Here is a 13,313-nt window from a genome sequence, read left to right as displayed (position 1 = left end):
TTTTGATTGTATTCCTCATCTTCAAAGTAAGAATATTTCCATGAAACACCCAAATATTTCTTATCACATTCATATCCTTATTCTTTTTATTCAGTTATAATAATTAATAACAGTAATATTAATTATATAGACTTTATAAGAAGCTAGGTAATAAAGGCAATGAGCAAGACGGAGAACTCCATGGCAAATCAATGTTGTTTGAAAATTTTGCATCATCTCTTTCATAGATCATATTCTGCAGGTTACTGTAAGGATCCGAATTGAGTTGTTCGAGCTTATATCGCAATGGCAAAACATCATTTTCAGTTCTAAGCCTCTTGAGAGCTTGAAACTCATCATCTTGTTCACACTGTATTTCATTTTCAACCCTGTCGATATTTTCTGTATAGGATTCGAACTCCTTACTGTAATTTGATTCCGATTCATCACATAGGGATGGAAGTGATGTGGAAAAGGAAGATTTGTTGTGCTTTCGAACGTTCATCGGTCGGTTTCTATGTTCGACAACAATTCTGTCCAAGAATCTCCCTTGAGCTTCAATTTTAGCCTTCAAATTCTTTTGAACCTTGCAAATATATACACAGAAACCAACCAAAATGAAAATCAACAGAGATTGTTAAAAAATAAATAAAAGAAAGAAGTTTCAGTTTTGTTGGTACCTCAAGTTGATCACTTAGTCGCCTTTGCACTTCCATTTGCATCTGTAATGCTTCGTTGAGCTGAGCAGCTCTGCAAAAATTTTGTAATCACATGTTTAATAGAAAAAAAAATTCTATTATAGAATTTTTTAAAAAAGAATGTAGTAATTAATTAAACTTACGATGTTGTACCAAAATTTGGCAGCAATTCTGATATATTTCTCCTCTCCAACTTTCCTTCTGCAGGGAAAAATAAACATTTACAATTATATGTAAGCCAAATTAAAAATTAAAAAAAAAAAGAGAGAGATTATTAAATATTGAAATTAAAATATTCCACACTTACTATTGTTTGATTCCGGGATAAATTTTGATATCCTGTATTTCTAAAGAAAGTACAAAAAGAAAAAAAAAATTAAAATCATATATAAATGATGGCAACTAATTGACATGCACATAAAATTTGTTTTAAAAAAATTTTTTTCTTCCAAAAATAAAAACAAATACTTAATTCAGAATTAATGATGACTAGTATGCATAAGTATGAGGAAGCACCTGCAAGTGGCTTTTCACATGGTAGATGGTGAGTCCAGGAGTGCTCATAGCCTTCAGAATACCTTTGGGGGTCGCCCCTGAAAATACATAATTTTTAATTAAAAAAAAAGATTTCATAAACTTGCAGAGTAACCATGCACAAGCTAGCCATGCAAATAAATATACAGAGAATAAATTACAAAAATACCCTCTATGCACAAAGGGAGAGAGACTTACTATCAGGACCGCCCAGCTGATTAACGGCCATTTCGAAGCGATCATGTAATGGTTGTGTCCAACGCAACCGTTCTTTGCCTGAGGCATCTGCTCGACTTGAAGCCATATTATTATAATAAGCTAAACAGTGATTATAATTAAGGAATGAGCAATACTTGAAGGACAGGAACTTCTCCTCCTCCTCCTCCTTGTAAGGGAGGAGAATTACAGAGGACAAGAAGGACTGAGACAACTATAGTTATGGACAGAAAAAAAGATTTATTGTAACAATGTCGATGAGAACTAATGATAACTGATAACAATGATGCCTTATAATGTCTGTAACTGTCGGAATAAACCAAGTAATTGTATTATATATGTATATATGCAGAGTTCAAAGACATTCGAACTCGGAAATTCAAGGTTGGTGCTAAATGCTTCCAAATAATATACAGCTCATAGGCAACTGTTAACTGTCTGACCCAGGTGTCCTTTTCTACCGTGTCTGACCCGGATTATACCCGGGTCAAACATCTCTGACCCGGTCATCCGGGTTAGTCAACGAGATCCTATTGGTTTCTTGGGTTTTCAAGTTTTAAAGCTTAAAAGGATGGTGTCCAGTGTGCTGTGTGTTGGCTCACATTAGTTTGGAACAAAATGTTTAATCAAAATATAAGATTTGAGCAATCCAGCCCCATTTGAGCTTACAGTGAGTTCAACCCGGTTCATTTTATTAACACTATTTTTGCAAAATGGATAATAGATACACTACATTCTTATAACAAATATCACATGGTACACCTGTTGGCTGTTGGATATTTGTCGATCAAAGGAAATATCTAAAGCTGATATATGCATAAAACTATACATGTTCACTTTTGCAATTATGAACTATTCATAATAAATTGGAGAATAACTAGTAAGGTGCGTTTTAGGTTTAAATCCTGAGTGAAGAGCTATCCTTTTGTGTAGTACATTTCAATTTCCAAGTACCAAAAATAATTCCTTGAACATGATCCAGACCAGTCAGCAACATCATGCAAATCATGCAGTTTTCTAGTTTAATGATAGTGAAGCACCAAAAATTGGCAAATAATATCAACTCGGTTACCATAAAATTTAGAGATTAGATTACATAAGTTAAGTACAGGATTAGCAAGGAAGAAGGCAAACTTTGAACCTTTCAAGACAAATGTTATGAAAAAAGGCTTTTTTTTTTTTTTTTTTTTTTTAAACACATAATTTGCATAAGAAATATTACTAATACTACTTTCACTGATGCTGAAGTTACATTACTGTCTGCTCCTCTTCATGTTGCATGATGGGCACTTGTATTGCTTGATACTCTCAGCCTTTGCAGGTGTTATCTTCACGCATTTTCCATGAAACCACCTCTCGCAAATGTCACAGCCAATCCAGAATTCATCTGCGCTATAACTCCCACCACAGCTTCCACAAAGAGTTTCAGTATGTTCATCTTCATCATCCTCGTAAACCTCCTCTGTGAGCTTAGGATTGCTCTTCACTACTTGACCACCATCACTTGATCTCTACAGAAAGAAGGAGACAAGTCATTGGCATTTAACAGGGGAGTAGGGGTGGGGGGGGGTGGGGGTGTGGGGGAGAGGACAATAAGAAAGAAAGAAAGCAGTAACCAATGAATGATTGACGATAAGAAAATTCCTGTCATCCAATTTGAAAGTATGCTCTGTATAAAAGAAGATAAACACAGTTTTTGGATGCCCATTCAGTAATATATGGTAAAATAGATTTTTGTTAATTACTGTCTTTGTTGAAAGAACCAGAATCTTACAGAAAAAAAAGAGAACAAAAAACTCTTTGATCAAGTTTAATTCTCATACAACCGAGTTATGCCGAATTGAGTTGGTTAATCAAACCTTTATGCTGCCTCGTGATTTGCTTCCACTATCTGAACTGGGCTTTTCTTTTATAGGTTTCCTTTCTGTCACAACTTCATAGACAGTGGGCAGCTCATTGATCAAGCTAAAAAGCCGTTTCCTGTCAACCAAAATTTACTCGTGTTTGTGAAGAAAAGCTATGGTCAAACATGTTTACCAATAGAACAGTCAGAAAACATTTCAATATGCAAATCATTAATTTTTGGTCTCCCAAACAATATTTGATGCCAAAGCAGATATAAATTTTCTTCATATCTTTTGCAGTGGATAGCTGTTCTGACTTCCAACTATGTGACTCAAGGTAGCATGACGCTTCTAACAATCATCCAAAGGACTTCTTGTTAGGGTCAACTTGTGCAGCTTCACCACCTTTTCAGTTACCTACAGGGTGGAGGAATGACTAAGAAACAGGTGTCCCAGCATGCTACTGCATTGCGACACTAGGGAGCGTCAAATATACGACTCTTCCCCTTACATTGTAATGAAGTTGTTCCCATGGTCTAAAATTAACTTCCAAGTCGCAACAGAGTAACCCTATTGTTAGACTAAGATCCGTCGTCTTCCAAGTAAGAGAAATGATCAACAGAAGAAATTATTAGATCATATAGGAAGAATACGAATCATAATGGCAGTTAAAGTTAGTATTAGATCATATGAGAGATTTTACATTAAAGGATTCAAAAAATTTCTCCCAATATAGATAGTTAAATACAAGATCCCTAGTAAAAATGTTGTGTATCCTGCTTTTTAGCAACCATTTTGCATGATCAATTCAAACCATATATATTTGGACTTTGGAGGATCCATCTAAAATAGAAAACTACTTTGGAGAATGATTTATCCTATTGCTATTAACAGGATAAGAAAACAATAAGAAACTAAGAAAGTGCTCTGCTGTCTAAAAACTGAAACAAGAATCAGTTACTCAATCAGTCTTCTCCTGTCATTCTGCATGATAAATAATCCTCTAAAGTAACTCCAAATAACAAGTCAAAGATGCTTATAAATTAATTTGAAGGAGAGTACAAGACTGCTGTAACTGAAAAATAAGTATAAAAAGCATAAGTGCTATGGAGAGACAAACAAATCAATTGCACCAAGCTTTCATTCAGACAGAAGATCTGCAGTAATATACCTGTCATGTCGATTAAGACGAGCTCCGAAATAGAAAGCCACAGAAATCAACCACGAATCACTATGCACAGCAACAAGTGAAAGCCAGTCTTTTCGGTCCATGCCATCTCTTGCGAAATTGATTCCAAGGGCTGGTTCAGGAAGCTCAGGAGGAACTTCCTCAGCTGGCAGATTTACTTCCCAGGTATCATTTGGATGTCCATATAGACACAAGTTCTCCTTTTCTAGTCCATTATGAATCAAAATAAACTTAATGTCACAAATTTGCAAAGGAACCCAAAACATGAAACAAATTCCCGTTTTATCTCTGAAAAACCAGAGGAAGTAGAAAGCTTCAATTTTTTCCAGTTCACAACATACCAAATAACCGATTTACACTATCTACTTACTCTAAATAATCTATATTTACATTAAAAAATTTCCTTCCCTGTAGAGGCTAACATATTAAAATTCAAATGCAAAGTCAAAAGCTATATAAATCAACAAAACATTGCAAGATGAATTTAGGCTTTCAATTCTATCTGAAATTTCAGCATATGCTACCAAAAGCAATTTTCAAAATATACGTCTTTATTATTCTAAATATAAAACAACAGCAGAGAGTCCAAGTGGTAGTTCAAATTACTTTCTCTCCCTGTTTCTCACAATTTCTCAGGAACCAAACAGACTCTTAAACTGAAACCAAACTATTAAGTCAAACAACCAAACAAGAAATTAAATAAAGAAAAGTTCCGATCTACAGTTACACCATTGAACATTACCTGGATCACAGAGTCCATAGAATTCATCCACATCTGGCCAAATAAGAATCAAGCCAAGGTCAAATATTTACACAGATACCAAAAAAATTAAAGAAATAGAGAGAAAGTTACCGTTAGTTAAAGCACGAACAACTCCAGCTCTTCTAGCACTGTAATCTTTGAAGATCTCCTCTACGGTTCGCGGACTGGAGGCCATTTCCATGGCCGATTACAGTAGATCAAAAGATTAGGTTTCAAAATTTAGCGGTGAAATTGTATTAATTGGACATTTTGGAATTGCAGAGAAGAGAATATGAAGCCACGGGGATGGATCGAAGAGAGACGTAAGTACACATGTAAAAGCGAAACAGAGGAAAAGAGAGAGAAGGGAAGAAAGAAAGAAGCAGAGGGAAGTGTTGTAATGTTGACGCTAATTGCGGTAAAATTGCTAATGGCGCGCACAATTTTACTGGTTTAGCGGGCGTATAAATTTTTTAATAAATAATCTGTGGAGTGTAGATGGCAAAAATTGTATACAACTTCTGCTTTGCTCCTCTTTGTTCTTGTTATTTTCCATTTAACCCATGGTTTCTTGGTTTATTTTTATTTTTATCCACAACAAAAGTAACCTGAAACTTTAAAGTACAGAACTGGAGCTCGTCCCAAATATTTAAAAGGCAATAGGGAGGTTGTTGAATGTTGGGTACGGTTATGCTACCGGCACTTTAGGGAACACAGATAGTCTTTTTTTTTTTTATCTGTCGAAGGACTCGTTTTGTTTGATTGATGGTAGATAACTGTTAACCGATAAATATTTGTACTTGATTTAATTGTTATTAAAATGTAAAATGATGATTAAGAATATAAATATTTTTTTTTATTTTTGGGTAAATATTTTATTTTTTATTCTAATTATTATATAAATAAAAAATATTAATTAAATTTCTTTAAATAACATTTAATAGAAAATTATTATTATTTCTAAATAACTATAAATAATATGATCATAAAAATATTAACTTTTAAAAAATAATTTTGTTAGTTGTTATTTTTTTTGAGGTTAATGGAATTTTATTACTAGTTATTTTATTGAGATTAATGGAGCTGAAATAAAATAAAAACTCAAATCAACTAGCAGCAAATATGGGAAAACTTCAAAACATAGATAGACATATTTGGAGAGTCTGTCTATCAGCTTTTTAAAAAATTTATCAAACACTTGCAACTAAATTATTCATTATGAATCAATTATCATCTACATGAATTAAATTAAACTAAACTAAACGCTTTCAAAATTCTTAATGAATTATACATAAAGAATAATTCTTTCACTTGTCTAATGTAAACTCTCACCACATCAACAGCTAACTAATCAATGAAATAAACTATATTTTTAAGCATAATTGATATGTGTAATTTGATAAGTTACATTGTTCAACGAGTTAAAATAAAAATTGAAAATGCTACAACATTTTCCAACTGTCCATGCAAATATGCTATGCAATTATCATGGATAAATTGCATTTTACCAAAATTTATAAAAATTTCATTTTAATTAATTTATGCATGAACTTAATAATTTATAAGTTTATTTTCAAAATTAGAACATACCTGCTAAATTTTATTAATATTTTTATTTTTATAATAAATGCTTGTTTTTCAATATTATATTATTAAAAATTTTTTAATAAATAACTTTTAAAAAAATATATTTATACATAAAAATTATATGCAGACTAGCTCATAAGTTTATAAATAAGCAATCCACGAATAGATATGATTATGCTATACCCGCACTAGACCCTGGCTGTAGCAAAAAATAATATCCATCCCATTGGATATCGATTGTTATAGGATTCCCCTGGAGGTGGGAATCCTATAACAATTAAACGGACATACTTAATAATAATAATAATATATTTTAACATACATGACATACTGAACATAACGGTTATTTGTTTTGTATTTTTAGAGTAACTAAAATAAACAGAAATGTTAACATGATAAAGGTAAAAAATGAAAATCTTATAATTATTGTTTGTTGGAAAAAAAATATGAACACAAGGTGGAATCTGATATCTCCATTTTTACTATTCTTTTGTATTATAGCAAAATGAGATTTTATTTTACACCATAATATTTAAGAAAACTATTAATAAAAATATTGATTAACAAAATCAAATTGAAACTTCCTGTGAGCATTGCTCTCAAAATCTTCAAAACCTTCAAAATATGGTGTAAAACATACAGATAAAATTATATTGAGATACTCAAAATCTTCTCTTCCTAGAAATTAAATATGTACAGAAAATAAAATAAATTTATCATGACGTAGCAGGAGCATTAAATCATAAAAATTTCAGTCAATAATTAATTAGCATGTTCATTCATCAGCCATTGGCATTGCCAAAGGCAATAAAATAAAGAAAAGGATTTTAGAAAGGAGCATGGGGTGCTTTCGAGAAAAAAAAAAAATAACAGTAATACTAGAAAGAAAAAGAATATTGAAAAGTGAAACATGGAAAACAATATTTAAACTTTAAATAACTGTTATAGTGAAAATTCCAATTCTGCAACGCAAATTTTCTTTCTGGATTGGATCAGCAAAGAAAATTAATGCAATGGAAAGCTTACACAGATTTTAGAGATGGAAGGGACAGCCATCATTACTGTTTATGAAGATTATATTAACCGCTTGATCCCAGTTTTCTGCTCCGCCGTGAGCTTGCTAGGGAACTTTATGTTAAACTTAATCCTCAAGTTCCCTTTTTTGGAAGGTTCTTTGGGAATAGGCATCCCTTCCCCTTTAACTACTTCCTCATAGGTGGGACTGATGATACAGTTGATAGGGATTGACAGATTCCTGCCATCAAGGGTTGTCACTTGTGCTGTGTAGCCTGTTAGAGCCTCGACAAGAGATATCTTTTGGGTAACTATAAGATCATTACCATCCCTCTTGAAGACACTGTGTGGCTTCTCATCAATGATGAAGACTAGGTCAGACGGTTTAACTCCTCGTTGTTCATTTCCCTTCTCCGGAAAAGTGATTTTTGTTCCCTTCTTCCACCCTGGCTTGATCTCAATTGCAAGAATTTCTTCCACTGTGGTCGGTCTCCTATATCAGCAAAGAAGGGAAAATAGTAAGCCCATAACAGAGATTTTTAGCAAGTACCTATCTGGTTATCATCTTGCTACCGGACCTGTAGTACACTAGCCTTTCTAATTTCAATTCCCCTTAATTACCAGAATACAAGTTCCTATTGGCAACCAGATAACAACAGGGTCCATTTTACTGACTAGAACTCCATTCCATGTGGTGACAGCCTCAGTGATGCCTAGAATTTAGTACATGTCATAGGGCACTAGAGAGGCTCAACACTCAGGTAAACTTGACCAAATTGACTGTAACCTGCAGACCTGAATTAATCTTAACAGGTTCAAGTGTTTATTTGGTCGGCTTCAAATTAAACCAAGCAACATATTATCTATTGGTAAGTTTGACTTTTTTACTTTTGGCGGGTTCATGTCACAAATCTACCTTTTGCAGCCATAGCTTCCCTAAAACCAAGCACCATAATCTATGGCACAATAAAATGCAACATAAATGGTCAGTTCATTTATTTGAGAGATGAAATTCGTGATTAAAGTAAAGTAAAGGGTATATTTGATTTAAATTTCTGCAAATGAGACTTAAAAGAAAAAAAAAAAAAAAAGATTACTATGCCTCAAAGTAATGATTTTTCTATATCTCTTCTACACGAGGAATCAAAAAGATTCTGTCGGCTTGGACCAGAATTTAAGATACCTCACATTTTGGCCGAAAACAAGCATGACAGACATATATGGTCAAAATATGTGTATTAGCATAAAGTAATTAAACTATGGGATCTTTTAATAAAAAGAATGACAGCTAGGAAAATGATTCATCTCTCTCTCCATTAACATATACAACCAAGATCCCATAGTAGCTGTTTCTGCATTACTAAGAAAAATGCTGGTTTCAGCATGGAAGTTAACGACTACAGCTAGGGGTTTAGAGGTTGCAACTGTTAAAGGATCTACGAGCAAAATAGGAATTTAGGAATGAAACTAGAAAGGAAAGTTTGAGGAGCGAGTATGCCGCCAAGAGCCTTCCTTTTTTAACTCTTCTCTTTTATGGAAGGATAATTTTAGCATATGAAATGAAAGAAAAGGTTGATTTTAGAAGTAGATTTCTACCTTTGTGGGTTGGCATCCTTTTTGACATGAAGATAGACCAACAACAACAACATCTAAGCTTTAGTGCCAAAGTAAGTTGGGGTCAGATATATGAATCCCTTTGTTTCCAACATCGGCTTTGATCAACTAAGCCTTACATCATTATTGACATGAAGATAAATTGACTCAATTTAAGAATAGTTAAAATCTATGTTTGTATTATATTTTGTCCAAACTTAATGAATTTCAAGTTGTGCCAAAACCCAAAAAAAAAAAAAAGACCTCACTGGAACCATTTACATTTCCTACAAGGAACTGGAACAAAATGAATAAATGGGCATTTGACAGTGTTAAACAACTAAAAGAAGAAGAATATATATAGTAGGAATAAAAGTTGAAATTATTACCAAAGGATGAATTCAAAAGAAGTACCCTACTCTTACACCTAGAAAACCAAAATCCCATAAGAATTGTCCCTTTCCTTTTCTTTTGAGGCAAGTCTTGAAACCACAGATAGAATATGTAATCTTGAAGAAAACCTATCCTTGTGTATTACAATTCACAAAGGAAGATTAAAAAAAAAAAAAAAAAAAAAAGTACATTGCTTTGCACATAACTATCTTTGCGTATTACTACAAAAGCTTAAAAAGGTAATCTCTTTTGCATTGTTGTGGAATGCCAACAAGGACCAACGGCAAAATTCACATTAAGTATTCACCTAACAGACCTTAATACTAATTCCAATGATTATCAGACACTAACAGTATAAAAAAAGCGTAAGACAAATAGAACTTCAAACACAGAAAACAACATGATCCAATCGCAATATGGATTCCAGGAGAAGATATCACTGAATACTCGAAAATTAGGGAAAAAGTCTCGACTCCGCTACAAGTTCTAAACATAAAACCACTAACCATGCTGCAAAATAAATCATCATATCCCATCTCAAAATCTCTCAAATGTTATCAGACCATGAACCATGTATCCTGCAAGTCTCACCAATTGGGATTAGCTGAATTTTGTACACCCAAAAAACAAGTAATGGTGGGTCATGGATCCAACACCACGACCCTTCTCCCACAGAATTCCATAAAATTGGGTAACATGTACAAATATCAAACATATGCATGTGTCACGCCTCTGATGATTTGTCAAAATGCACACGCATTATGAGGATGACAATTATAGATACAAAGGATGGTTCCTGTAGCACCCTCAATCCTTGAGGCAATGCCAAACAATTACCGAAAAACAACCAATTAAAGAAACATTGAGGATCCATGTAAATTTAATCCTAATAATCCTCATATAAGCCGCTTCACTTGTAATAAGTCGACCAAAAATTCATGTAAATCTGGTATCTTAGCAAGAAAAGGTAACTATTTTTCTTTAGCTGATTGGGTCGGTAAATAGAGAAAAACGATCTCTGTCACTTTTTTTCCTTGAAAAAAAAAAATCAACTCAATATGGCTATATGCTGCTAGTAGCCTAGTGTTGCTTGGAATAAGAATGATTATAATTAATAGATAAAAAAGACATAGGAGATCAAACATAAGCAAAAAATAACCACCTTTGTTCAAACATCTCATGTTTCCTTCCCAAGCTTAGATGTACATGGGATGGATACTGGAGGAAATATTTCTATTCTACCACACATTTTGTTCGAGGATACCTAAAGATTGTTATCATGTCAATCATCAGTCATACCATTTATGAGATGATACCCAGTATTTGGACTCCAAAGCATTACAATTGTTAATACAACATCTAAGTAGGTTTACATGTATATCAATCATAAATTAGACAATGAATTGACAAGATATGCCGTAAGAGGAACTCAAAAAAAAAAAAAAAAAAAAAAAAAAAGAAAGAAAGAAAGAAAGAAAGAAAGATTGATTGATTGATTGCAATTATTAGCCACTAAGGTCCCAATGATAAGAACTGTCACAAAATATCTACCATTTTACAATATTTGTGTAAAGGTGTGGGACAGTGCAACAATAATACCATCTGAAGTCATAAAAATGACCCCATGTTGTACAAATGTGAGAATCCAGGAGCAGTTGCAATTGTGTGATTTCTCAAAATCTAAAGGCTATAAGCCTCACATGCATTTTACGCACTCATCTTGCATTTATATGCATAAGTGACTTTAAGCCCATAGTTTTGGCATGACAGCCTCCTGGCTCAGTGTTAAGCATAGTCACACAATGCTCCTTTTGATAAAACTATGAATTAGTTAACCACTATCGTCATAAAAATCCACCTTAAGATAATAAGGCTAATGCCATAACTTTATATAATAAAAATATATTCAACAAGTCATGAAGTTCGCAAATCAACACGTATGGATTTCAACTCCAGTGCTAGATCCAGTGACCTCAACCATCAAATCACATGATTTAATGAGTCAAGAAATACCTTTACACAACAATGACACGGTTGAACAGTATATTTAACAAATTTCAAATCCTATTTTGTTAGTTTCTCCTGACAAACTGGGCAAGAACATAGTCAATTTTTAGTCACGAGGAAATTATAGATCACATTATCCCTCCCGATAGTATGAACTTTATGTTGGGGTGGGGTGGGATTGGGGACGTGTGTGGGAGGAGGGGGGTGACCTCATTTAGCAATAAAAAATTAATTGAGAAAAGAAAAGGCTTACCCACTAGAATCAGTAACATCCCTTGAAATCTTCATCTTCCTAGTATGTCCTTTATACAGCTCCTCCAAACTACACGGCAATGTCCTTTCAATGGCAGCCCCTTTTCGTGGCATATTAGAGCTCTCTCCACTTGCAGTTCTAAATGAAGAAAATATATCTTCCCCAAACATACCCCTTGAAAACCCTGAAGTACTAGCTCGTGGGCCACCCATGTCACCCATTCCTCCAAACGGACTCGAAAACCCAAAAATCTCTGAAAATATATCATCTGCACTTCTGGGATTGAACCGAAATGTTGTAGAGCCCCCTTCCGGTCCAAAACCGCCAGCTCCCGGGGGCGGCACCTGCCCCTTCAAACCCTCCTCTCCATACTGATCATAAATAGCCCGCTTTTGCGGATCACTCAAAACCTAAAATAACAATAAACAAGTATAAATCACGAGAATTGAAAAATTAGATAACTTAGACTTTTAACTAAAAAGAGAGATGAAGGCGATAAATATAAGAATTGATGAATTTCATTACATCGTATGCTTCAGAGATTTGTTTGAACTTGGCTTCAGCTTCCTTCTTGTTCTTAGGGTTCTTATCCGGATGCCATTTCATAGCAAGTTTCCGATAAGCTTTCTTCAAATCATCGTCCTTCGCACTTCGATCGACCTGTAGAATTTTATAGTAATCAATGCCCATCCCTTTGTGGTTGTTCTTCTTGTTGTTTCTCCGTCACCGTGAGTATTTGCTATGGTTTGCTCCGGCGGTTAACTAACTCACTGTTGCTTTATAAATTGAAGATTTGCTTTACCTCTTAGGCTTCCTTTTTGTGGGTTGGGTCTGTTTTTTTAATGGGCTAGTAAATTTATTTGCCCGAACGTTTAATAAAATTTGGGTGGAAAAAATATAATCAATCCTTATAATTCGCCAAAAGTAACTAATTCGTCCTACTTTTTGAAAAATATATTATTTTATCCCTTTGTTTTGATTCTCTTCAACAAAACGGTCCAATTAATATTTTCATTTTTTACCATCAAGTTTGAAAAGATTTTTGAACTAAGATTCATTAAATCCCAAGTGATTTTAGTTCTTTTGGAAGTGATCTCTTCTTCTTCTGGACGCATATCTAGATCCATCTTGCTCTCTTACTTGCTCTTTTTTTTTTTTTAATGATTTAATTATAGCTACGGAGTCTGTCATATATATATCCCTTTGATTTGTTTTCGAGCAAATAAGGAGGACCAGTTCTAAGTCCAGCAAGTCAATTTCATTT

General features: G+C 33.7%; 3 protein-coding genes across 3 annotated transcripts; all 3 read right to left on the bottom strand.

The window, feature by feature from the left end:
* Positions 1–2,339, bottom strand: LOC149498495 (protein PHR1-LIKE 1-like). The gene is made up of 6 exons (XM_089717603.1): positions 1,410–2,339; positions 1,194–1,270; positions 985–1,024; positions 821–878; positions 660–729; positions 1–565 (listed from the first exon to the last, which is right to left on the bottom strand). The coding sequence occupies exons 1-6, from the start codon at positions 1,513–1,515 to the stop codon at positions 134–136; spliced, it is 783 nt and encodes a 260-aa protein (XP_089573729.1). The 5' UTR covers positions 1,516–2,339; the 3' UTR covers positions 1–133.
* A 134-nt stretch (positions 2,340–2,473) lies between these two features.
* LOC105646585 (PHD finger protein ALFIN-LIKE 1) lies at positions 2,474–5,630 on the bottom strand. Its single transcript, XM_012232454.4, has 5 exons — positions 5,314–5,630; positions 5,203–5,235; positions 4,443–4,665; positions 3,287–3,407; positions 2,474–2,938 (listed from the first exon to the last, which is right to left on the bottom strand). The coding sequence occupies exons 1-5, from the start codon at positions 5,402–5,404 to the stop codon at positions 2,681–2,683; spliced, it is 726 nt and encodes a 241-aa protein (XP_012087844.1). The 5' UTR covers positions 5,405–5,630; the 3' UTR covers positions 2,474–2,680.
* Positions 5,631–7,685: 2,055 nt separating this feature from the next.
* On the bottom strand, positions 7,686–12,882 carry LOC105646586 (uncharacterized). The gene is made up of 3 exons (XM_012232455.4): positions 12,575–12,882; positions 12,050–12,459; positions 7,686–8,296 (listed from the first exon to the last, which is right to left on the bottom strand). The coding sequence occupies exons 1-3, from the start codon at positions 12,737–12,739 to the stop codon at positions 7,864–7,866; spliced, it is 1,008 nt and encodes a 335-aa protein (XP_012087845.1). The 5' UTR covers positions 12,740–12,882; the 3' UTR covers positions 7,686–7,863.
* Positions 12,883–13,313: the final 431 nt, after the last annotated feature.

The sequence above is a fragment of the Jatropha curcas genome, chromosome 2, assembly GCF_041381405.1.
Source record: "Jatropha curcas cultivar XTBG-Jc1 chromosome 2, XTBG_Jcur_1.0, whole genome shotgun sequence".
NCBI classification, from domain to species: domain Eukaryota; kingdom Viridiplantae; phylum Streptophyta; class Magnoliopsida; order Malpighiales; family Euphorbiaceae; genus Jatropha; species Jatropha curcas.
This window is presented reverse-complemented; position numbering and strand designations above follow the sequence as displayed.

What these genes read in the sequence shown, in the direction of transcription:
- LOC149498495 (XM_089717603.1), bottom strand. Translation starts at nt 1,515, where the DNA reads ATGGCTTCAAGTCGAGCAGATGCCTCAGGCAAAGAACGGTTGCGTTGG. An exon ending in TCAGCTGGGCGGTCCTGATA is followed by an intron (nt 1,271 to 1,409) that starts GTAAGTCTCTCT and finishes ATGTATTTTCAG; the next exon opens with GGGCGACCCCCAAAGGTATT. An exon ending in GACTAAGTGATCAACTTGAG is followed by an intron (nt 566 to 659) that starts GTACCAACAAAA and finishes TATATTTGCAAG; the next exon opens with GTTCAAAAGAATTTGAAGGC.
- LOC105646585 (XM_012232454.4), bottom strand. Translation starts at nt 5,404, where the DNA reads ATGGAAATGGCCTCCAGTCCGCGAACCGTAGAGGAGATCTTCAAAGAT. An exon ending in TGTTCGTGCTTTAACTAACG is followed by an intron (nt 5,236 to 5,313) that starts GTAACTTTCTCT and finishes TTATTTGGCCAG; the next exon opens with ATGTGGATGAATTCTATGGA. An exon ending in CGTCTTAATCGACATGACAG is followed by an intron (nt 3,408 to 4,442) that starts GTATATTACTGC and finishes TTTGGTTGACAG; the next exon opens with GAAACGGCTTTTTAGCTTGA.
- LOC105646586 (XM_012232455.4), bottom strand. Translation starts at nt 12,739, where the DNA reads ATGGGCATTGATTACTATAAAATTCTACAGGTCGATCGAAGTGCGAAG. An exon ending in AAATCTCTGAAGCATACGAT is followed by an intron (nt 12,460 to 12,574) that starts GTAATGAAATTC and finishes TTGTTATTTTAG; the next exon opens with GTTTTGAGTGATCCGCAAAA. An exon ending in GATGTTACTGATTCTAGTGG is followed by an intron (nt 8,297 to 12,049) that starts GTAAGCCTTTTC and finishes TTGCTGATATAG; the next exon opens with GAGACCGACCACAGTGGAAG.